This window comes from Pteropus medius, unplaced genomic scaffold (genome assembly GCF_902729225.1).
Source record: "Pteropus medius unplaced genomic scaffold, Ma_sr-lr_union100, whole genome shotgun sequence".
NCBI lineage: Eukaryota > Metazoa > Chordata > Mammalia > Chiroptera > Pteropodidae > Pteropus > Pteropus medius.
The window spans coordinates 15,108,063-15,133,930 of NW_024351729.1; the positions used below are offsets into that span (position 1 = coordinate 15,108,063).

Below are 25,868 nucleotides of genomic sequence, written 5' to 3' on the forward strand. Positions count from 1 at the left end.
GTGTGCGTGCGCGGGTGCGTGTGTGTAATAGCAGTAGTGAGAAATGGAAGAGGAAGCTGACCGCTAACTCCTAGGATAATTGTGTGGGCCCCTCTGAGGGTAGTGACAGAGATTTGTACTAGTATCAGGCTTCAATGCTACTCTCTAGCAGCTGAGAAGGCAAACTAGGTAGGGATTTGTCGAAACTCTTGAGGAAAAGGGTGTGCAGAATTTAATTAAAATAGCACACCACTTTGGGTTTAATTTCCTTCCCAACTGCCCCTGCCAAGCCTGTGATTGGGATTAGTGGGTCTTGGCATGTTTTCTTCAGCTAACAGTACAATGCTCATCACAGGGCAAAATGATGGATAATGCAGGTTAAGCAGTATGGGGCTTGGTAACTTTATTTGCACCAGTCTTTGCAACTTGAAATTTGAATGAAAAGATTAGCTATAGAACATCGATGTAAGAAACATCCAAACCTGTAGAGAATTTTTATGAGTTTATTTGAGCTAAATAGGAAGCAAAATCTCAACAGATTGAGAAAATGCTCCAGAGAATGGCAGGCAGTTCACAGCTTATTTTATACATTAGAATAAAAGGAGATGTAAGGAGAGGTACATAAAATCCATTGGTGATAGACTAAGGGGGTGGAAGAAAGCCAAGGAGGATCTCTGGGATTGGATAAAAAGTAAAACAGAGAGACACATAAATCTTTTACATTGATGGGTACAGGATAGTTAATAATGACCGTTTCCATCACATAGAGATGTAATTTGGGGTACAAGATAACAAGGAGGGGTTCTGTGGTCTGTGCTCTGGCATATTTGCAGTTGTGCCTTGAGGGGTCTGGAAAAGAAGATTACTCTGACACGAAAGTATGTTATCTTAGAAGCAAAACACAATAGACAGGTTCATGTAAGGTAAAGATTGACCTTTCCAAGGGAAGCTACAGGCCTAGGACATGACTACTGCTATGACTTGCTTTTTTTTTATGTTCAGACCATCTTATGTGGTTACTTTTGGTCTCCGAATTTGTACTGTCCGCCATGCATGCCTCCCCTGAACTTGTCAGATTTAGTATGTGGCCCCTTTTTCGTCCACAGAGCTAATATCACTTCCTCTGGGTTAGACACTATTCCAAATGCTTTGCGAGCAAAGCTTTACTTAACCTTCAAAAAAATTATCTGTTAAATGGATACTACTATTAGCCTCATTTTACAGATAAGAGGCCTGGGGCCTAAAGAAGTTACTAATTTCTTTAAGTTCACGTGATTAATTATTAGCAGAGTCACCCAAGTCTGACAAGTCTCCTGTCTGGGTAGAAGCCCTCTATATCACACGAATATCTGTAAGAACGAGGAGCGCAGTCACATATTCTGAGTGCTCACATCATCGAACACATACGGTAACCGCCAGCCAGCCTGCCCTCATCCGGTGACCCCGCACGCGTGATGCTCACGCGCGCAGCCGCTCTGGCTTCCTCTAGGAAGGCTGAGGAAGCCTAACCTGGGCGCAACTGTCGAGAACGACTCTATCTGCGCTGGACTCCCTCTGCCTGAGCGTCTGATCCGAGCGTCGCGCGCTTGGGGAGGAAAGGGCGGAGTCGGCGGCTGGCAAAGTTGCGGATTGGAGGGGAGGAGAAACTGAGGCCGGAGCCTTGCGGGGGAAGCGAGAAACCGCATCAACCATGTAAACCGCTCTGCTTCCTACCGCAACTGCCAGCGGCCCGTCTTCCCCGGCGCTTTCAGTGTCTGAACGGGGTGTAGCGGCGGCTGGGCTGGAAAGGTCTGCAGGGCCCCGGCGGAAGACGCAGGTAAGGGCGGGGGCCTGGCGCGCCGCCGGCTGGGGCTGAGTTGGGGAAGGAAGCCGGTTTGGGGAGCTCGGGAGCCGGAGAGGAGGGGAAGGCTGAAGTGAAGGCGAGAGCTGGGGCTCCCCAATCGTGGCTGGAGGCCGGGCTGCGACTGAGGCTCGGCAAGAAAGGGCAGAGAACCTGTGCCCGCAGTTAGCCGGGGAATCTCCTGATTCCTCGGTTGCCCCTTTGCCTACGAGTGGGGAAGGGGCCTGGTAGGGCTGTTCTTGAAGGGGTTTCCTTGGAAACATTCGAAGTCTCCTCGCCCCTCTGTTTTTCTGTGCACCTAAGCCGATTTTGGAATTGTAGCCTAGTTGCTCCTTCCTCTGGTTGAGCTCTGAGTCTGTGTGTCTTAGGTGCATCTGTAGTCTGGGAAAAAAAGTTCGTGAGCTGCAGACACGACGGCGTTAGTGGGGTTTCAAATATGTATATGCCTCCTTAAAGGCTTGCTTCTGCTATTTGAGGCTATTCCATTTCTGCCTCTGTTGCAAAGTCTCTGAAGAGACTTGATGTCTCAATTAGTATTTTCCCTTTGCTTAGAATGTTCTCAACAAGAGGATGAGATTAGAATGTGATGGATATTTTTAAGGAATTATCTTCGGTCTGATATAGGGATTATTATAAGACGTTATTATCAGTATATATGAGATGCTAGAATTTTGTATAAAGCAAGTTATTTTTGTTTATCTGATGCATGTATTAGTTAAATTCTCATGTACTGATTCAGTGCGTCCTCTTGTAAAATTGGTACGATATTGACAGTAGAGGCAGTCGCTTTGTATATTGCAGTTTTATTTCTGATGTGTTTGAATCTTATTTCTGATGCATTTGAATCTTGTTTTCTGCCACTCTAAAATTTCCACTCTACCAGGATTCTTAAAAAAATAGTCTTAGTTTTTCCTTCAGTTGGAGTTGGGGTTGTGACAAAAATTGGGCAGGTTAAAGCTCCTCTGTAGAGCAAAGCTACTTTCCTGTGTCCTCCCCATTTGGGGGCGGAGCGGGGGGGAGGTAGAGTAATATCGATCACGTTGTGGTTTTCCTTTAGAGATTCTTTTGGCATGTCGATCAAAAATTAAACCAAAAAATCTTTGTTGATGGAAACTAAACATTTCTAGTATTCAGCTGTCCTATATTATTAGATATATTTTGAGTACTTTTTAAAAACCCTACTTAGAAATGACCTGATGTTTGGATTTTTTCAGCAACTAAAATTTTGATATCGGTTGGTCGATCAGATTTATTTTCTAAATTTTAGTATCTGATTACCCTTCAGATTGGCTTAAGTTACAAGATAGCATGAAGTGGGTCTGCATATAATAGCCTTCAAATGAGAAGAGGCAAAGTATTACTGGTGGTACATTAGAGGTCTTTGGATGAGTAGGTTAATACTTATAATTATCGTTTAGGAAAGAGTCTTAGTTTTTATCACAGTTATTAAGCTGCCGTAGAATAAGTGTTGTAAGATAGTTTTCTCAGGATCCTGGTGTTATTATGTATTTTTAAGATTAACCCTATGTGATTGTATTTATGTTTCAGAGATTACATTTGTGTAGTATTTTTGTGGTAAATTTTATCTTCACATCTCCATAGCTTAATAAAAGTTTTGTATTTTAGAAGTAATGCTAAGATTCTTCAGGTAGATTGCTAACTCTGCTTCTGGTCTTCTGGTGTTTTTTTTTTTTTTTTTTTTTTATTCATTTAATGCCAACAAAGTCTGTTAGCTTTTTTTTTTGCTTACGGAAAGTAAAAGTTAACATCTTGACTGTAAATCCTTTCAAAAGTCTAAATATTTGACCCTTACTCAAACTTTTAGAAACATTAACTCCGATGTAACCCTAGATGAAGTTATTGCATTGATTGCTACATACTGATTATTAATTCAAGAAGTTCCCTAGCCAATTGTTCATGGAAGTCAGAATTATTTTTTCTATTATTCTGAACTTCTAGTGTGAATCATTTACCCTGATCCTAAGGACTGCATAACTATCAAGATATTTAAGCTGATGATCTCCAGACCTGTTGGTGCTTCTGGTGTTAACTTGTGTCAAAGTAGAACGTAGGCTGATTTCCGAGGCCTGAAGGTTGTTACTGCCATCACATTATTCTTTCTCTCCAGTGCTCTTTTTCCTTTTTCATCTTTTGGAGTTTACATTTGCCGAGTCCTAGGCTTATTTCCTAACCCTTTGTGCTGGCCTATGGATTGTCATGACACTTCAGAAGGATTGTTTACTACCCTCCCTAATAGAAGATGATGTTGGAGACCTTCCTTCCATTTCTCCTTCCTCCTTTTCTCTCCCTACCCCTCTTCTTTCTCTGCTCCTATCTTCTCCTTCCTCCTTTCCTTTCCCTCTCCTTCCGTTCCAATAAGCATTTACTGCCAAAATTCTGTTCATCATTGGTTTCATTTCTGCTTGGTTTAATTAATTTATTAAGTAAATTATTAAACAGGCAATATCTTGAGTTGTTAGAATTCAGATAGCCTAGAATTGGAAATTTGTGAAGAGCTACAAAAGTAATTTTGCTCTAAAAGAGAATTCTGGGGTGAAACTTGGGATTTAGTTACATTTCTACCAATGACTAGTTATATGACCTTCAAGTAAGTTGTTTTAGGTTCAGGGTACATTGGTTGCCTCGAAGGTAAAATATAGTAATAAGGTCAGTTCTGTGTGCCTTCCAGGATTTTTGTAAAAATTAAATGAGATACATATGATTTTGAAAGTGAAAAGTGTTTTATAAGCATGCAGTGTCCTCTTTGTAAAGTGTAAATTATGTTACAAACTATAGAATTTTAACGACTAGAGTTATGCATAATTCATGGCTCTTTTATTCGAAGTATTTACTATGGCGAAAAATAGACATCACTGCTTTTCTGTAACCTCCATCTGGTGATGTGGTTATCCTTATTGCTTTGGTTGAATTATGAATTTCGGTTATTTAATAAAAGGCCTTTTATGATCTTCATTTTAATGTCTATGTGGGTGTAGGCTAAAAAGGAGAAAAACCGGGTTCGCGTGCCTAGGAGGAAGATGATGAGGAACAGCTCGTTCATTTGGATAGTTCTGAAGGCATTGAGGCTTAGCTTGAGGTAATTTTGGAGGTTATATAGAAGTGTCATTAAGGGATGACTATTTAATTTTCTTTTCTTGGAAATATTTATCTTTTATATTTTTTAAAAGAAAAAATTAAAATAAGTAAAAGCTTTGAGAAATTTCTATGCTTGTGTAAAACCAGTTTTCCTCCATAACTTTAAAAAGCTATCGAATATTATTTTTTCCAAAAAAATCTTAAAATGAAAAAGATGTAAATTGTGTGAAAATACTTTTTTCTTTTTACCTGTTCACATTTGTGCCTTACCTCCAATTTTTAAAAATAATGTTTATATTTTCTGTAATTTGAGTAGCAATGTTGAAAATTAGATTGGCTCTGTAATTATTGGTTTAGGTGATTGAGACTTTCTTATGATCTAGACTGTAGAGTTTTCAAGCCTTAATTTGGAGTACATGCTAAACTAGATTTATTTACTCTTTGGTTTTCACAGGTCTGAATTTTCAGAGTCAGATTTTTATATATTTAGAGATGCTAGAATTAATTTTTGGGCTTCTTGAAGAACTTTTATCTTTTTTTTCGTTTTTTAGACTCATGAAATGGCCACAGATGATAAGACTTCCCCAGCACCGGACTCTGCCAATGATTTGCCTCCAGCTCCTACTAGTCCTTCTCATCTCACACACTTTAAACCTTTGACTCCTGATCAGGACGAACCTCCTTTCAAGTCAGCATATAGCTCTTTTGTAAATCTCTTTCGATTTAACAAAGGTAAGACATACTCTTAAAGATCAGAAAACCTATAAATTTGATTCTCTGAATTCTCTTGTTCAGCTTTCATGTGTCTGCAAGACAATGAATTCTTAACAAGAAGAAAGCTTTAGTTATAGGTCACTGGGGTTTACTGTTTAAGAAAAGAAAGCTAGAATTTTCACTGTAATCTTAATTGTTGGCAACTGAAGATCTGAATTGAAACTAAATGTTAAAAGGAGGTCTCTTTTTAAGGTTATCATTTTTTCCCCCTTTCTGAGTATATTTCAACTTTCTTAAGTTCACAGAAGACTTTGTTCTTTTAGGGGTTAATAGCCAAAACAGTTTAATTAAAGCAATGAAACTAAAAGGATCAGCACATGGGAGAAAAGGTTATTTTTCAAAAATGGAAACCATCAGCAGGCCTGTTGTTGATTGACTTAAAACCATCAGGTTAGGTGTAAATGTAATGCTATCAAATTAAAAAATACCTTTAAAATGAGCTTTTTTAAAGTAATATATTTTTTACCTGGAAGAAAAATTGAGAAAACATGACCTACATCTTTTGCTTTATATTTGGCTGTATTATTTGAAATGGGTTAGAAAGTAATACCTTTTGTTGTAGGGAATTTGGGGGTCATTAGTTTAATTAACTCAGCAGAAAATTTTAATAGTATTAACTGACTTTTATTAGTAGTCATGTTTAAAGCTCTGTAAAACCTATTACTCCATTTTTAAGATACTATTAAAAAAATAAACCTATTGTTTAGAATAGTTTTAGATTTACAGAAAAATTAGGAAGGTAGTACAGAGAAATCTCATATACCTCACACCTAGTTTCTTGTATTATTAACACTCTACATTAATATGGTACATCTATTACAATTAATGAATCATTATTGATATATTATTATTAAAGTATGTATTTTATTCACATTTCTTCAGTTTTTACCTAATGTTCTTTTTCTGTTCCAAGATCCTACTCAGGATACCACATGATATTTAGTTATCATAAGACAGCAATCCTTTATTTAGCAAAAGTTTTTCGATTACCTACTCTTCACTGGGTACTATTTTAATAGTTCAAGGGGAGTATCCTATGAACAAAACAGACCCTCCCCCTGCAAAATCTCTTTCATGTGAATGAAGCTTGCATTCTATTTCCTTTAATATGCTCAGGATATTTCTAATGAAAAGTAAAACAAATTGAAGATCACACATACAAAGAATGTGATTATTGGCCTATAATTTTGCTACTTCCTTTTAATTTTTTTTAAAAACCTTAATTTTTAATTATGCATCTATTTCTTTCTCTTTGTTGAATTCTTTGAGTCTTAGTTTTTTTCAAATAATGCCAGGCTTTCCTTTGCTACAGAGAGAGCAGAAGGGGGCCAGGGAGAACAGCAGTCTGTAAGCGGAAGTTGGGCCAGCCCTCAGCTCCCTTCAAGAACACAATCGGTGAGGTCACCTACACCTTATAAAAAACAGCTTAATGAGGAACTCCAGCGGCGATCTTCAGTATTAGGTAGGACAGTGTTCTTACTTCCTTCTCTGAGTCATTGTTTCCCAGGTTGTTTATTGACTTAATGACTTAACTTTTCTGTTGTTTCAAATAGTCAGGCCACTCCTCACAATTAATGAAGCTGTTATCTAGTTAGTGAAAGAATTTATAGATACCTAAAAAAAAATTCTTAAACATTTTATTAAACTGTAATTTAGACCAGAGATCCCCTGACTGTTTTTTGATTAATTACTTGCTTGGGTTTCAGCAGAGAACAGTTTGCAACATCCCCAGGAGAACACAGGTTAGTTTCAACTTTGCGAACGAATCCTGCATCCATTCTTGGGATGGCTTGTGTAATGTGATGTGCATGCCTCTGACTGCAGAACTCTCTCACTCCATTAGTGGGCTGCCACTTGCTCTTGGCCTTCTGTCCTTGTTGGGGTGCAAGCTGTCAATGTGGCTGGATAAGCTGAGCTCCTCTTGTCTATTTGTTCTCCATCCTGGTTTACTACATAGTCATCTCCTTCATCTTCATGCTCTTCTGATGAGTGTAGGTGGGGGATCAGTGCCTGAAAAGAGAGGCTAGATACAATGAGTTGTTTTATGTTTTATTTCTGTTAGATTGTTAAACTTGGTGCTTTGCCTAACACGGTGGTAGAAGGGCCAGAAGGGCCGTGAGGTGGCATAATCGAGGGAAAGGGTCGCAACATTGGAGATCAAGTGTCCCTGAACAGTGCCTTGTCTAGCCAGCCTTCCCCATGAAGTCCTCGAGTGAAAAATAGGCAGGTGCTAGTAATGGTGGTTGGCAGGAGGATATTTTAATTGCTAGTTGAGACTTCGTTCAGAACCGCCTTCTGGTGGTTCAGAAGGAGGAGGAGAAACCAGGCGGACGAGTTTCTGTCTAAAGAGTGGAACAGAGCTAGCTGCATCACCTCTAGGAAACTTCTAGGTTTCTAGAGCAATGAGCCTTTGCCTGGGTTATGACAGCCATTTGGAAGGAAGATCAGAAGGTGGGGAGGGGGAGAGGGAGAAAGGAGCTTTCTTTTTACTCCAAGGGATGGAAGGAAGAGACCATCTTTACTTTAACCTTTAACCTCAATAAACTCTCCTTAGCTTTTGAACCTGACCCGCGGTAACACTCCTGTTTTTGTTGAGGGAGCTCTTCTGACTAAATTGTATATTGAATTAAGCATAGTATTTCTTCATTTGTAAAACTGAGGAGTCAGTGTAGAATCTAATCTAGGAGTTCAAACTGGCAGCCCACCAGATCTTGCCTTGGTGTTGCAATAAACTTGAATTTCATTATCACTAGGTGGAGCTTGTCTGTTTTGCTGCAGTCCCCACCATTTCTTATTGTCTTGTATCGAGTCCACTTGATTCTTTGATTCTACCTTAGTTGCTAGAGGCTCAGAATCCTGGGACTTTTTGATTAATCAAGTTCCTTTTCCTACTAACAGGCTAAAATTTACTAGTTCTGTGACCTTAGGAAAGTCATTTAATTTTCTAATATCCATTTTACAAGAGAAGCACCTAAGATTGTCTAAGGGCAGAGTACGCACCAGATTTTCTCTCAGGGCTGTTTCATCTCTCTCTCAGATCTCTGATTCTGTTGGTTTCAGGAACAGTCTTACTCTTCCTTTTCCAATGGCTGGTGCTGTGAGTACTCTCATATTACTAATTGGTTAAATGCAAGGGACGTCACAGTTAATGGTTGCCTGTGCATGGTCGTACAGCCATTACGATTCTAACAGCTCTCTCTGTCTCTTTTTCAACTCATCATGGAGAGTTGCTTTATATTGTGATACTCAAAAAATTTGGTCATCCTAATACTTATAACTTTTTATTCCAGTAACAACACTGAGGCGTCTGCTGACATTAGGACATTCTATTTATAGAAAAAGTTTTCTAACATAGGTGCTGTTTAGATAATTATTTCTGTATTTAAATTATCTTGAGAAGTTCTTCATCAGTTTAGATATAGATACCAGTCTCTCATTTTTTGGTAATCTTTTTTTCTCACCTAACCAAAACAAAGCACACCTAAAACAAATCTAGCAAACAAATGAGTTTGAGAAAGATGTAGAGTGGGGTGTTTTCCATCTTGCTTTGCCATAGATATTAGGTTAATGAATTTAAAATAGGGATGTTCATTCTTTTTGTCAAGCCACCTCCATCTCATCTTTAGGGATGAGTGAAAATTTCAGCAGTAATCTTGCTCTAAAATAAGCAAATAATGTATGACAGCTTTGGTGGGCACACCCCCTTCTGGCCACAAAGCTGGAATTTTGGCTTGTTTTATTATTGACAGGACTGGCTTCAGTGTTGCTAGTTTAAGTGTAAGTGATCCCTTCTGGTTTGGAGCTGCAGGCTTGGGGAGCTAGTAGGAAGGGTAGGATTGGAGTTCTAGCAATTCTTTGGTAGTTTTAATCTTCTTGGACATTGGTGAAGGAAGGTCTGTGGGTAAATTACCATCGTGGATGTCCTGAGGTCTGTCAGACTCTTTGGGGACTGGGCTGTTAAATTCCTTTCTGATCACCTGCTGCACGAGACTTTCGATACGTGATCTGTAGACTAAACTGAACTGTTCAACCCTGTTGCTGACTGCGCGGCTGTAGAGACCAAGCTAGGTTAACTCACTGGATTGCTTTCTCTTCTGCTAAATTTCTACAGGTGTTTATTATGTCTTGGGACCAAAGGGCCCAAGAAATCATTAATGAATTTTGGGTCATTTAAGCAGTCCTCCCATTTCAGGCCTTAAAACCATCATCTGCCTCAGACATTCCTTGTCTTAGGTAGCCCTTACTTGCTTGTGAACAACCTCTTACGTTTCTAAAGACTAGTTTTAACTCTCAATCCATATCACTAGTTGGGAGAACATAAGTTTATGCTAGCAATAAGAGGCACTGTGCATCACATATATACTTTGTTTTACACAGATACTGGAGACTATTTACAAGATTGCTTTTTATTTTTTATTTTTGATAAATATGATTCAGAAACAAGAAGGAAAGCTGAACCTTCTTTTGGAGGTCATGATCCTCGTACAGCCGTTCAACTTCGAAGCCTCAGCACAGTATTAAAACGCCTCAAGGAAATCATGGAGGGGAAAAGCCAGGTACTGTCCAGGGGCTTTAGATTACTTATTAAGCAATTATATGGAGCTTGTGCCATACTCACTGAAAATAGCGTAATGTTCTTGAAAGAAAAATCAGCCAGTACTTCTTCTAGCTATGAACACCATATTTTTACACACAGGTACTTAGTTTTAATTTATCAATTTTTCCCCTTTATAGATAGTGCTTTGTGTGTTCTCTTTAAGAAGTATTTATCTAGCCCAATGCCAGTAATTATTCTTCCATGGTTTCTTCAAGAAGCTCTATTATTTGTATGAAGTTTAAGGATCAGTCTTCATTTTTTTCTCATGGCTGTCCAATTGGATTCAGCACCATTTTCTTTTTTTTGAAAATACCATCCTTCTCTAAGTGTATTATAAATCTTGTCATAAATTCATTTATATGTGTGAGTGTGTGCCAGGGCTCTCTCTTCTGTTCCATAACTCCTTTTTTTTTTTTTTATTCTTGAACTAATACTCTTAAAATTATTATAGCTTTAGAATAAGTCTTGATGGCTGGTAATATAAGTCCTTCAACTTTGTTCTTTGAGATGGTCTTGGTCATTTTGGCCTTTTGTATTCCCGTATGAATTTTAGAAATAGCCTGTCAATTTTTGCAAAATAAACCTTCTAGGGTTTTGATTAACATTTGCCATTGCATCTTGATAATCAGTATTTTCAAGCTTTCACATATTTTTGTTGTTACAGGATAGTGACCTGAAGCAATACTGGATGCCAGATAGCCAGTGTAAAGAGTGCTATGATTGTAGTGAGAAATTTACAACCTTTAGGCGCCGACACCATTGCCGGCTGTGTGGGCAGATTTTCTGTAGTCGTTGCTGTAATCAAGAAATCCCAGGAAAATTTATGGGCTACACAGGTAAGTGCATTTTATTGACAGTTTTAAAATTTTTAAAGGTCATAGCGATAAAATAGTTATAATATAGAATTGATGTTAAGCCAGTTTTTATTTTGGGCTTTATACGTGAGCCCTGGGGAACACAGAGGTGAGGGAGACACAGCATTGCTGTTAAGGACTTTATAGTCAAAGAATAAAGTAGGTGGGGATGTTCATAAATAAGTAGAATAAAAGACAGTGTATCATAGATGCTATCCAAAACCATCGGGGCATTAACATTTTTTGGAGAAGGTCGTTAGAGTAGTTTACTAGTTTATATTACTAGAGAGTTTTCATTGTACAGACTATAGATCATCCTTGAGTAATATGACACTGTGCTTTAGCAAATTGCATTTTATGCATATTCTTCCATAAATTTTAGCAGTACAGAAATTTTAAATTATTCGTTGAAGCAGAAACTAAATAATGGTGTGTGAATTTATACAGTGATTTGGGAGTGGAAGGTGGGCAGAAGTTACCGAAAAGGAAGCACTCGTAGCATCTCTCTCATGGTATTTTTGTTATCATGCAGATCTTTCTTTTGGCCTTACTCACTTTTTTCTCTCACCTGGACTGCTATAGAGTTGAGACCTGAATTATCTTTCATCTGGATTATGGCTATAGCTTTTGAAAAGATTTTTTACCATTAGTTTTTTCCTACCTCTTAATTCATTTTTCATACTCTAGTCAGCATTCTTTGTTAAGTGTTAATTTGATCATGCAGGATATTCCCCTGCCTAAAACCCTTTCAGAACTCCCATTACCCTTAAGATAAAGTCTTGTTAACATGGTTTGTGTGTTAGTTTCCTAGGGCTGCCATAACAAAACATTACAAACTAAGCAAAATACGAATTTTGCTTAAAATACATGCATAATTTAATAAAACTGAGTATAATAATAGTCTTAAAATGAAATAAAATGAAACAAATTATATTTGGTAGTAATTATGATAAAAACACAGTACAATTGACTTTAAGAAATCTTTTGTTCTATGTCACATCAGTTTTCTAATATTAGTGGTAGAAAATTTAAGGTCGAATTGTTAAATAACATGTTACTTGTAAAGTTTAATTATCTTACCTCATTTTTTTTAGCATTTTATTTATTATTAGTATTATTGGTTAGACATTTATATATATATTACCTCCTTTTTTAGTACACTTAAGCCTTAATAGAATTAACACAAATAATTGTTACAGAAAAACAGGGTAGAAATGAAAACTTATATTTGGGCAGGACTGCATCCTAAATAAAATTACAACATTTAAAAGTCTTAAATAATCTTGTTGTTTGTTCTCCAAAAAATATTGCATTTCCATCCTAGCTTTCACTATAAGCATTTCCTTAACAATCTCCCCCATATTTTATATTGTCTGCAAGCCTCTTTTGTTTTTGGTTTTTAAATGGTGCCCCCTTGTGGAGGCCACTCTTCAGGGCTCCACGGTGAAGACCCAAATGACATTTTTCCACCTTAATTTTGCCTTTGTGTTGGTTTATTTACTGAATTTAAATTTTTTTGAACCTGTTCCTTATTTCACTTTTAGAACCTTGAAAAATACTCTTTTAATCAGAGTTTTCTAGTATTATTGAGTGATATTTTCTTGTTATAAATATTTGAGGTAATTTGCATACTTGGATGAATTTATCATAATAATGATTTTTAAGATATATAACAGCTAAAAAAATTATTTACTGTTTAAAAACATTTTTTTGGTAGACCTCACTTGAAAGCACTTCCCTGTTATTAGATTAACTATTAACCCAAAGATTTAATATGTTCTGTTAAGTAATATCTTGTTATCTTTTACTTAATTTTCTTCTTTTTTTTTCTTTTCTAGGGGACCTCCGAGCTTGCACATACTGTAGAAAAATAGCCTTAAGTTATGCTCACTCCACAGACAGTAATTCCATTGGGGAAGACTTGAATGCTCTTTCGGATTCCGCTTCCTCTGTGTCTGTACTTGACCCGGGTGAACCCCGAACACCTGTTGGGAGTAGAAAAGCCAGTCGCAACATATTTTTAGAGGATGATTTTGCCTGGCAAAGGTACTGTCACTTAAATATCATTTTATTTATTTTTGAAAAATACTGTCTTGTGAACTATGAGTGCTTTTAGTTAACCTTTACCTTCTTTGAATTGTTTCCTGCAAATTCCTCATTTTCTCCTTTTTCTTTGGCTTGCCTCCAGAAGGATCACAGATGTTTATGGACAGTGATTATATTGACCAATTAAACTGTAAGCTCTACAAGAGGAGAGACTTTATATCTTCCCTATTCACTGTGCTATACCTGACACCAAGAACAGTGTATGGCCAATGTATGATCATGATATTTGTTGAATAGGCATTAGGAGTTATTGAGATTAATAATTTCTAATATAGTTTTCTTAGGGAGAGTGCTCATAAGATTTGTATTCATAATATTTACAAATGAAATTAGATTTTTTTTCCTTCCTAAGGAATATTTCATGTTTTTGTGTATATCTAAATATGCTCAACTGACTGGTAGTGGAGGATGTTACTAACTTTTTACCTGGAATTATTTGAATTAGAATCCTAAATTCATCAGTTTCTGATTGTTTTCTTTAGCTAATTTTTTTTTTTTTTAGTGCATAATACCAAGTCTAGCCATGTTAAAGAGCTTAGAGTTTAACTAACATCTTTCTGATTAGTTATTCTATCAACTACCCTTTAAGGGAGTGAGGAATTAGTATGTAACCAATGAATTTAAACAGGTCAGAAATGAATGAATTATAGCTACATTCCACATGTACGAATCTCAGAGACATAATGTAGAGTAGAAAATAAAGTTGCATTTATATCCAGTGACTATTTATATGAAATTTAAAAATATAAAGAACAAACACACTGTCTAGGGATACAAATATGGTAAACTTAAAGAAAAGGAAGAGACTGAAAACTCTAAAATTTACAACAGCAGTTTCATCGAGGGCAGGGAGGGGAGTGGGATTGGGTGGGGGAATATAAGCAGTTCAAAGTTAGTGGACTGTTCTAAATTGCTCTCTGGGTACATTGGTGTTTGTGGCATCATGCTTCTTTATGTGTTACGTGTGTTTTATACATTTTAAAGGTTAAGTCTACATTTAATAAGAAAGTATAGGGATTCTTTAGTTCTTACTTACTTTGTTAGTAATGCCTTTTAGTTGTACCTGGCCCTCTTGTGTGAGCCCAGAATTGGCAAATGTGATTTAATGAAATGAACCAGGTTTAAAAGCTTCCTGAACGTGTGGTATAGATGTCAAAGGGAGAATAATTTTAGGTTTTGTGCTAATTTTTTGTTTAATGTTCGCTCTTAGTCATCATATCTCTTTGGTAGGTACTACTTTCTCCTTTTGACAGATGTAGATGCTGAGATTCAGAGAGATTAAGTAATATACCCAAGGTCACATAGCTAGTAAGAGGCACTTGCACCTGTGTTTGTGTGATTCTGCAGTGCTATTCCAGTGGGTTGTGGGGACTGAGAATAAAATATTTGAACTCAGGATCTCCGCTTCCCTATCACTTCAATCTTGTATATATCATGTGAAAAGGAGTTCTATACGTATTTATCCAACCAATTTTATTATTTTAATGACATTCCATATACTTAATAAATATCAGTATTTTGGCATTTGATGTAATTAAGATAAAGTCCATACTGTTTCCACCTTAATTAAAGAAAATAAAAATGACCTATAATCTCATTATTGCAAAGGAAAAACAATCTGCTTTTAAATGTTAAAGCATTTCTTTGAAATTGGATTTGCTTGTTACTGTCCCAGATCATCTCAGTGTTTTCTTTTTTTCTTTATAGTTTGATTCATCCAGACTCCTCAAATACTGCTCTTTCATCAAGGCTTGTATCTGTTCAAGAGGATGCTGGGAAATCTCCTGCTCGAAATAGGTAAATGCCAAATGAAAACACTGTATTCTGTGTCTGTTTTTCTTATTCTTTTTTTTTTTTTCATAATAGTGAGAAGAACAAACAGATAAAAAAGGGTGGGATTTCTTAGCTCTAAAAGCTGTATTAAACTATCAGTTCCCTTTCACTAGTCAGCTCTTGCTTGCACTGAGTGGCTCTTTTCCACTGTTCTCCACTGGCTTCAGATCTTGGAATGGATACGCTCCTCCTCTAGCTTAGCAGATGAGCTCACTTTCTATTATGTAGCAGAAGAGATAATGGAAGAGAACTTCCTCACTCTTAACAACACTTGTTAACTTGATTACATTTGGAGTTGATTTTTCTCTTTTCTACTTCTTAATTCATTCTCCATTCATGTTCTGGATCTGATCCCTTCTCATTTTTTATTAGGTATCCTATTAAGGGTCTATATCTTCCCCCTCTCTCTGCTGACTCTTTGCCATCAGTGTTTAAACAAACTCCAGGCACCTATTAAAAACAAACAAAAATCCTTCTTTCGTTTCATCTCTAGTTACCTTTTTCTCAATTATTTCTTTTTTTCTTAGCCAAACTCCCTGAAATAGTTGCCTATAATTATTCTACAACTGCACACGTCCTTCTTTTTCAACTTACTATACCTTCCTCATGTGTGGACCTCCCCACTGAAAACACTTTCGTTTTATAAGTTTAAGTGGTGAATCAGTCCTTATACACCTGAGGAACTAGACATCTGAGTCACTATGGTTTTAACATACTTTCAGTTTATTCTTTGAATAAGTATTATTAAACACCTACAAACTAGGTACTTGGAATACAGCAGTGAATTAAAGAGGCAAAAATTTAAATCACCAAAAAAACAAGGAATAGAGGCGAAGAGTGGAATTCTAAATTGTGTGGTTAGTGAAGACGTCACTGAGAAGGTGACATTTGAGCAAAGATCTGAGGTTGTGAGGGACATTTTGTAGAGAGTGTACTAAGAAAATGGACTAACAAGTTCCTGAGAGGGAACACGCCCATCAAGGAGTAAGTAACAAGAGGTCTTGTGTCCTTGGAGTAGAGCAGTCCTGCTGTTAGTGGGGAAAGAACTTTGTCATTTACTCTGGGTGAAATGGGAAGCTACTGGAGAGTTTGCTTAAAAAAATTAATTATTTTGAAAATATTTTAAACTTGAAAAAAGTTGCAAGAATAATAATAAATTTTCATGTATTCTTAAGTTTCACTAACGTACATTTCACCCATTTGCATTACTTTTTATGTAATATGCTGTTATTTTTATGAAACATTTGAGAGTAAGTTTCAGATATCAGCATCCTTTACTTTTTTGTTTTTAATTAATAAACTTCATTTTGTAGAGGAGTTTTGGGTTCACAGCAAAATTGAGTGAAAAGTACAGCCTCCCCCGCTATAAATATCCTCCACCATAGTGGTACATTTGTTACAGTTGATGTACCCACTCCAGCATTATCATTATCACTCAAAGTCCATAGTTTACATTAGGATTCACTCTTGGTGTTGCACACTCTGTGGGTTTGGACAAATGTATAATGAAGTGCATCCACTGTTGTGTAGTATAGCATAGTTTCACTGCCTTAAACACCCTCTGTGCTCTGCTTATTCATCCTCTCCTCCTCCTAACCCATGGCAACCACTACTCTTTTTATTGTCTCCATAGTTTTGCTTTTTCCAGAATGTCATATAGTTGGAATCATGTAGTATGTAGCCTTTTCAGATTGGTTTCTTTTGCTTAGTAGTGTGTATTTAAGTTGCCTCCATGTCTTTTCACAGCTTAATAGCTCATTTCTTTTTGGCGCTGATTAATATTCTATTGTCTGGATATATCACAAGTTTATTTACCCACTCACCTACTGGAGGATATCTTGGTGGTTTTCAAGTTTTGGAAATTTTAAATAAGGCTGCTGTAAACACCCGTGTGCAGGTTTTTGTGTGGTCATGTATTCAGTTCCTTTGGGTAAATACTAAGGAGTGTGATTGCTCGATCAATCATATGGTAAAGAGTCTGATTAGTTTTGTACAGAATTGCCAAACTGTCTTCCGGAGTGGCTGTACCATTTTGCGTTCCCATCAGCAGTGAGAGCTCCTCTTGTTCCACCTTCTTTCCAGTATTTGGTGTTGTCAGTGTTCTGGATTCTGGCCATTCTAATGGGTGTATGGTGATATTTCAGTGTTTTCATTTCCAATTCCCTACTGATATATGGTGTTGAAAATATGCTTCCTTGCCATCTGTATATCATCTTTGGTGAGGTGTCTGTTCAGGTGTTTGGCCTTTTATTAAATTGTATTGTTTGTTTTTTTTGTTGAGTTTAAAGAGTTTTTTATATTTTGGTTAAATCCTTTTTTTCTCCTAGCCTGTGTGCCTTGTCTTCTAACTCTTGATGTCTTTTGAGAGAGCAGAAGTTTTTAATTTTAATCAAGTTCAACTTATCAGTTTTTTTTCTTTTCTGGATCATGCTTTGATTTTGTATCTAAAAAGTCATCATCATTCCCAAGGTCATTTAGATTTCCCCCTATGTTATTTTCTGGGAGTTTTATACTTTTATGTTTTACATGTAGATCTGTGGTCCATTTCAATTTAATTTTTCAAGGTTTGTGTCTAGATTCATTAATTTGCATGTGGGTGTATAGTTTATTCCAGCACCATTCATTGAAAAGACTGCATTTGCTCTATTGTAGTGCCTGTGGTCCTATGTTAAAGTTTAGTTGATTATATTTATGGGGGTCTATTTCTGGGTTCTGTTCTGTTCCAGTGACTTATTTGTGTATTCTTTCTCCAATACCACACTACCTTGGTTACTGTAGCTGTATAATAAGTCTTAAAGTTGGGTTGTGTCAGTCCTCCAACTTTGTTCTTTTCTTCAATAATGTATTGACTATTCTGGATCTTTCGTCTTTCCATCTAAACTTTAGAATTAGTTTGTCAATATCCACAAAATAACTTGCAGAGATTTTTATTGGGATTACATTGAATCTATAAATCAAGTTGGGAAGAACTGACATCTTGACAATATTGAGTCTTCCTATCCATAAACATGAAACATCTCTTAATTTGTTTCGTTTTTTGATTTCTTTCATCAGAGTTTTGTAATTTTCCTTATGTAGATCTTGTCTGTACTTTGTTAGATTTATACCCAAGTATTTCATTTTGTGGGGGGTAGTAATATAAATGATAATGTGTTTTTAATTTCAAATTTCACTTGTTCATTACTGGTATTAGGAAAGAGATTAACTATTATATATTAGCCTTATATCCTGCAACCTTGCTATAATTGCTATTAGTTTTAGGAGTTTTTTTGTTGATTCTTTAGGATTTTTACATAGACAATCATGCCATTTGTGATCAAAGACAGTTTTTAATTCTTTCCAAATCTGTGTTTTTGTTTCCCTCTCTGGTATTACTGCTTAGCTTGTACTTTCAATATGATGTTGAAAAGCAGTGGTGAGAGGGGACATCATTACCTTCTTCCTGACGTTGGCGGGAAAGCTTCATGTTTCTCACCATTAGGTATTATGTTAGCTGTAGGTTTTTCGTAAATGTTCTTTATCAAGGAAGTTGCCCCCTATTCTTAGTTTTCTGAGAGTTTTTATCATCAGTGCTGGTTGGATTTTACCAAATGCTTTTTCTACCTCTATCAATATGATCGTGTAGTTTTTCTGTAGCCTGTTGTTGTGGTGGATTACATTGATTAATTTTCAAATGTTGAACCAGTCTTTTATAGTTGGGATAAATCTCATTTGATTATGGTATATAATTCTTTTTGTACATTGTTGGATTGGGTTGGTAAGACTTTGTTGAGAATTTTTGCATCTGTGTTCATGAGAGATATTGGTCTATAGTTTTCCTGTAATGTCTTTGTCTGATTTTAGTATTATGGCAGTGCTGACCTCAGAGAATGAGTTAGGAAGTAGTCCTCTGCTCTGTCTTCTGAAAGTGATTGTAGAGAATTGGTATAATTTCATAGTTAAATGTTTCGTAGAATTCACCAGTGAACTCATCTGACTTAGTGATGAGCCCGTGAAAGGAATTTGGCATTTCTTTTAATGTTTAGGTATCTAGCATTTCTTTTTAGTTCTTTCTTAGAATTTTCATCTCTGTGTTTACATTATCCATCCCTTTGTGCATGTTGTCTGTTTTTTCTATTAAAGCCCTTAGCACATAAATTATAGTTTTAAAAATTTCTTGGTGTGAGAATTCCAACATTAGTGTTATATCTGACTCTGGTTCTGATGCTTGGTCAATCTCTACAAACTATGTGTTTTGCCTTTAATATGCTTGTAATTTTTTGTTGAAAATGGGCATGATGTACTGGGTAAAAGGAATTGCGATAAACAGGCCTTTAGTAATATAGTGGTAAGGTGTGGAGGGAAGGGAGTTGTTCTGTAGTCCTGTGATTAGGTTGTAGTCTTTTGGTAAGCCTGTGCCTGTCAACTGTGAGCTTTACAAGTGCTTCTCATTTTTTTCCACTTTAGATGGGACAAGATGGCTAGAGCTTTTCTTTATCTTTCATGATATTGGTATTTGTGAATAGGCTAGGCCAGTTATTTAGGAGAATGCCTATCAATTTGGATTTGTACGAGAACTTCCTTATGATTAGATTTAGCCTCTGCATTTTGGGGCCAGAATTCAACATAAATGATTCATCCTTATTAGTCTGTAATGTCTGAAAGGATATGATGCAAATTTATCTTGTTGATAATACTAACGTGATCTCTTGATTAAAGTGGTTCTGGGTTTCTCAACTGTAAAGTTACCATTTTCCTCTTTGTAATTAGTAATATGTGGGAGAAATACTTTGGTACTGCATAAATATCCTGTTCCTTATCAATCTCTCACTCAGTAGTTTTAACATCCATTTATAAACTTGGATATAAACTTGGATGTTGCCGTCATGTGGATGGTATTTAAAGCTATGAACCTGGATGGAGATTATCAAAAGAGTGAGTGTGGAAAGTGTGGAAATAAGGACCAAGGACTGAGATTGGGGAAATAAAGAGGAACCAGAAAAGGACCTGACAAGGGGAGACCACTGATGAGGTGGGAGGAGAACCAGGACAGTGTGTTGTCTTAGTATTCAAGTGAAGACGGCTTTTCAGTGCGGCTTTTCAGTGAAGGAGGACATGTCAAGTATGATGAGGAGTGAAAACTGACCATTGGATTTCACAATAACCTTGATAGGCAATTTCAATGGGTCGTTCAGGGTTCAGAAGACCATAGAAGAAGAAGGAGACACTAGGAATTTTGATAGAGGAAAAGAGAGAAATGCAACAGAAGGATATGGAGTTGAGAGTTTTTTAAAAGATGGGATAAATTACAGAATTCCTTTGGGCATGTGCACACATACAGAGATAGCTGTGCTAATTTACAATATGTCTTCGTGTATTTTGAATGAATGCTAAGATAGATATAAATCTTGAGGAAAGATGTAATTTAGTCAGTGAGTACTGTCTCTAAGTAAAATAATAGTCAGCATTTTTACCACTAGGCTACTTAATAGAGTACTTGACAATGAAATTAACTAATTTTCTTTTATTCTTCTTGCCACTATATCAGAATATATGTAGGGATGGTTAGAATGTTAGAGAAGCAGAGTGCATGGGTAATGCACACGTCAGAAAAGAGGTTTTAGTTAGTTGAATTGGCAACATCTCACTAAAAGAATAGACCAGGAAATAAATAACTGATTATTTAAAAAATCTTGCTTATAACATTTATTTGATACCAGTGGTTTCTCATGACCATTAAAAATTACTTTTTGCTAAACTTGTTACAAACCTGTGAGTAGAGTAATTCCGTAAATTATTTAAAAAATATCTTTATGTCTATGGCCATGCTACCCTGAACAAGCCCAATCCTGTCTGATCTCAGAAGCTAAGCAGGGTTGGGCCTGGTTAGTACTTGGATGGGGGACCACCTAGGAAGACCAGGTGCTATAGCTGTAAAAAATAAAAAAATAAGGGACTATAAGATGACAAGGTCCTTGCAATCTGTGAGGTCAACCAAGGGTTGCCTCGCCTAAAAAATAAAAGTATCTTTATCTTCATTCTGGAGAGAGCATAGTTTTTCAGTTGAGGCCTGGTTTTGAATGGCGGCTTTATTATTTATTAACTAAGTTACCGTAGACAAAAAACTTAATCTCTGATTCTTTATTTCTTTATTTGTAGAATTGATTAGTCATATCTATTCCATAGGATGCTGTGAGGATAAAATGAGGAAAGATGCATATATTGCCCTCCTGAACGAGTTTAGAATGTCTAGCACACTGTAGCTACTTCTGCCTTTAACCCTTTATGTAGAAGCTAAAATTGGGTTTTATTTTTTCTAGGTAGAAGCTAACTAAATTTCTAGCTAAATTTCTTCTATAAATAAAAACTTGCTAAGTGCTATTGATATTCCACTTATAAGTCATTTATTTGGTAACTTTGGCAAGAGTCAAAATTAAGAATGTTATGTAAGTACTTATACAACAAGGGAAGAAACAGATTTTCACTAATTTTTTTATTGTTCAAATTCAAAATATAATAATTGAGGACAATATTTTTAATGTGGGTCTACTAATGAGAAGAAAGGAATTTTTTGGAGAGAATATTTTGCTTAGTTGGGGTTCAAAGTTAGTGTTTCCTGTCATCAGAAGCATTGGAGATGTTCAACTAAGAAGAACACTCTTAGTTCACTGGTTATGGAAGAACTATTTGGCCTGTGGGCTTGGTTTCCTGTCCCTGATCTGCAAGATTATTTCTGCATTTAGACTGTGACTCTTTATATTTGTCAATTTAAAAAAAAAAATACTAATTTTTAGCATTTTAACAAGAATTTGAAGTTATTTCCTTTGAAATAATACTGATATATGAACTATATCTGTAATTGTTTTCCTGTAATCTTTCCATAATGACTTTTTTAAAACTTATTTTGAAATAAGTTTAGACTAACATAGAAGTTGGAAGTATAGTACAGAGAATTTCTGGATACTCTTCTCCCAGCTTCCCCCAATGATAATATATTTAACCATTATAAGTACTTTTAAAAGTACCCTTAACATTGGCAAATAAACATTTATTTAAAAACGAGTTTTCACTATAATTCCTTTTATTGATGAAGACTTTACAACTGTGTTTTCACTTTTTGTTTTTGTTTTCAGATCAGCCAGCATTACTAACCTGTCACTGGATCGATCTGGTTCTCCCATGGTACCTTCATATGAGACATCTGTCAGTCCCCAGGCTAACAGAACATACGTTAGAACAGAGACCACTGAGGATGAACGCAAAATTCTTCTGGTACTGGTCTAATATCTTTAACTCATTGCTAGTTTTGAGCATAAGTAATGTTTATCTCGCTGATTTTTTTTTTAAAGAAACATACAAATGAAATAGCCAGTTAATGTATAAATTAAATAGAAGAAATAATTAGCTTAAATTTTCGTTAGGATCACCTGAGAAATTGGTCAAGCATTCCATGCTAATATGTTGCATTAATATTTTTTTGACCCCTTTAATCTGGCAAGATCAGAATTCAGGTGCCTACATAATAAGAGAACTTAACTTTTTGTTAGGTCTCAGATTGTTGTTCAAACTTTAAAACGTTTTTCATGCACATGGAATACTTTTCAGATATTTAGTACTATATGTTTATATGAGATAATCAGTTGTTTACTGAGTTTATCTATTAGTAAAATACTGTGTTCAATCCTAAGAGTGACTCAGAGAAATGAAAGATATGGCTTCTGTCCTGAAGGTTACAATTCAAAAGGTAGAAATAAGGTTGATGAGCAGGTCCTTAATAGTAAAAGAAGTAATACTTTAATTATAAAAAATAGGAAGATCGTTACTAGTGAGGGAGTCAGGAAAGGCTTTAAACTGAAGGGCTTGGATTGGATGTTGAAGGGTGGAATGGATTTGGGTAGGCAGTGAGCAAAACAAACAAACAAAGGTGTGAGAAAAGGTGTAGCAGTGAGAATAAGCCTGGCATTTTTCATGGACTGAAGTAGGATTTATTAATTGGGAGAGATTGGGAGACAGATTAAGTGTGCAATGAGAATGAAAATTTATTTGGGTCTACCTGGTGGAAGGTGGTAAGCTCAGTTTTTACTAGTTTAGATTTGAACCTGTAGGCACTGAGCAATATTGGAAGTTTTTTGGAGAAGGGAGTAATCCACTGAAGGCCCTTTTTAAAGGAAAATACACCTGGAAAAAAAAAGAAAAAAGAAAATTCACCTGGCACTTGGGTGTAGGTGAAAATGGTGAGAATCTGGTAGAGTGAAGGCTACTAGAAACACTTACTGTAGATTTGTGTTGACTCTTCAGTCCATCTCCCTTGCCCATCTCCAAAGAGGAGTATGAAATTTTGTAAGTAGGTAACTAGGAGACCGATAATGTGTGCCATTGGCTGAAGAAAATTATTTGGGATAGTTGGTTTTCAAGAGAAAAAGTTGTATTTGGAATTAGATGAGCCGAGTTTAAGCTTTTCCCCATGTACGTGTCGTCTCTATTAAATTGTGTAAGTTAGCTACGACAGAGATGTCTGAATTGAATTCTTTTTACGAATCCAAAAATCACAAGAAAGAATCTGAAAAGGTATCTAGCATCCTTCTCAGAAGTAATTACTTGCTCATAATTTCAGGACAGCGTTCAGTTAAAGGACCTGTGGAAAAAAATCTGCCATCACAGTAGTGGAATGGAGTTTCAGGATCACCGCTACTGGCTGAGAACACATCCCAACTGCATTGTAGGAAAGGAATTAGTCAACTGGTTAATCCGAAATGGACACATTGCTACAAGGTACTGTGATCTTGAGAAAGACCTTTTGATATTATTTATTAATTAATTAATGAGGACACATCATTGTAGATATAGGGGAGCAAGGTTCTTTGTAAGTAGGGTGCTGTTCGTTTTCTGCACTTGATGTTGGGGGTGCTAACTAGTCAGCCCTCCTCCCCTCTGGGTTTTAACCAGTGGAGAATAGATACGGGGACCAGGTGGGGTCACAGTTTACCTAATTTACTGTCAGCAGAATTGTGTGGTGATTCCCAGATGCAGAGGTGGGATTGGGGATGTAGCTGGACCCTGAGACCACAGTGGCTTCTTCTGCCCCAGTTTCCTCATCTGGACATTGCAACCCGTCTTGAGAATTGGTTCCACGAGGCACACCTGGAGTGAGATTTGTTAAAATTTCAGAAATGATTTGTAAAAAAGAGTGAGACAGGTCCTGTTGCCTTTCAGGGTGACACATTCCCTTCCACACGAGCTTTTCCACTTGTTTAGATTAGTTACTTTTCTGACGGGGAGGAAACAAGTATGTAGGAAGAGAGAGGAACAGCTTTAAGCAGTGAAGCCCTGGGTTCCAGTTTCGGCTATATTCCTTTTTAGCTTTGTGCTTTTGGTCAAATTACTCAGTCTCTTTGAGACCTGGACTTCTCCGTTCCAATATGAGGAAAATACGTAGTTCTATGCAGAAACTGTGAGGATGAAATGAAATAATATGGCTAAAGTGCTTTATAAATTGTGAAATGTCATATAAGTGCAACGTGTCAATAAGTCTATTTTATGTATATATGTATATACACTTTATACCTATATCTGTAATATCTAGTATTGTCATCTCATTAAGATTGTAAGCTCCTCAAGGGCAGGAACTATTCTCGATGTTTGTTTACCTCCTCTTGTAAGTACAGGGGTGTGCATGCCCTGAGTCCTTGAAAAATGCTGAAATTAAATTAGGTTTTGTTAGAACTGACTTACCAGTAGGTTCTTTACTATGGTACCTGGAGAAATCTTTTAATTTAGCCTCAAATCTCTTCTGTTTTATCCCTCACCCATCCCAGGACCATTTGAAATTCCAATTCCGATGAGGATGGCAAAAAATATAGTTTGTGTTTCATCTTGTACCTGTAAAATTATCATGACTTTTAAAAGTTTTTGTTTTTGTTGATCTTGATTCAGGGCGCAAGCTATAGCAATTGGACAAGCAATGGTCGATGGACGTTGGCTGGATTGTGTCAGTCATCACGATCAGCTTTTCAGGGATGAGTATGCGCTGTACAGACCACTGCAGGTAGTTTACAGTGTTGCCGTGAAGGAGAATATAGCTGGCTTCTTGTGAAGTCTTTCCTCATTAGTGGGAATAAAAAGTAGTTTAATTACCCAAAGATACATGTCTCTCACGTTTTCCTTGCCATTCGAGGAAAGTTAAAACATTTTTATTTGCTGGTGGTAGTGGTGAAAAACTTATAGGAATCAAACATTATTCAGTTGGTGTGGCTTTCCATGGCCTTGGGGTTATAGTTGCTTGTCATTCATCTTCAGTAGTTTTCAGCTTCACTGCGTTCATGTTTTTAGGACTGAGATGCAGTATACGTAACAAAATGAAAAAAATTAATGTCACTATTACAGTAGGTATTGACTCATTAGCAGTGTTGTATAGCAGTGGTAAAACAATGAATAACCCTTTTTAAACTTTAATTAGGGAATTGGAAATTAAAGGTAGACCTTTATAAAAAGATATACTTTTACTTTTGGTTTATGTTAATTTGAGATATATCATATTTAGTAACACCTTTGTGAACTAAAATTGGAAACTCAATGGTTAGAAAAGACAAATGACCCAAAAGACAGGTGTGGTGATATTTTTTAAAATCTAAAAGTTGTTTTCCAGGATATGTCCCAGGGTTGGAACAGAGTTAGAATAAATTCTAAGCCATGTTCACTCTCAGGACAGAAGGATGAAATGAAACCCAATAAGATCTGTATATTATGTTTTGTTCATAATATGCTGCCTAAGCCTACTGATTAATGAAAATTATAATTTTAAGGTGGAATT

General features: G+C 36.3%; 1 protein-coding gene and 1 pseudogene across 7 annotated transcripts in view; both read left to right on the forward strand.

The window, feature by feature from the left end:
• Nucleotides 1–1,620: 1,620 nt before the first annotated feature.
• Nucleotides 1,621–25,868, forward strand: part of PIKFYVE (phosphoinositide kinase, FYVE-type zinc finger containing) — a 71,056-nt gene continuing 46,808 nt past the window's right edge. For 2 of the 7 annotated variants that reach the window (XM_039844601.1, XM_039844605.1), the window contains exons 1-11: nucleotides 1,621–1,795; nucleotides 5,467–5,647; nucleotides 7,002–7,151; nucleotides 7,396–7,431; nucleotides 10,127–10,245; nucleotides 10,951–11,122; nucleotides 12,979–13,186; nucleotides 14,954–15,043; nucleotides 22,192–22,330; nucleotides 23,673–23,830; nucleotides 24,992–25,103. In XM_039844601.1, the coding sequence (XP_039700535.1) occupies nucleotides 5,476–5,647; nucleotides 7,002–7,151; nucleotides 7,396–7,431; nucleotides 10,127–10,245; nucleotides 10,951–11,122; nucleotides 12,979–13,186; nucleotides 14,954–15,043; nucleotides 22,192–22,330; nucleotides 23,673–23,830; nucleotides 24,992–25,103 (1,356 nt within the window). In that variant the 5' untranslated portion in view covers nucleotides 1,621–1,795; nucleotides 5,467–5,475. Of the gene's footprint in view, nucleotides 1,796–4,798; nucleotides 4,917–5,466; nucleotides 5,648–6,984; nucleotides 7,152–7,395; nucleotides 7,432–10,126; nucleotides 10,246–10,950; nucleotides 11,123–12,978; nucleotides 13,187–14,953; nucleotides 15,044–22,191; nucleotides 22,331–23,672; nucleotides 23,831–24,991; nucleotides 25,104–25,868 lie in introns of those variants that run through there. The other 5 variants (XM_039844603.1, XM_039844607.1, XM_039844602.1 and 2 more) reach the window with 4 other exon arrangements.
• On the forward strand, nucleotides 20,874–20,992 carry LOC120587781 (uncharacterized; annotated as a pseudogene).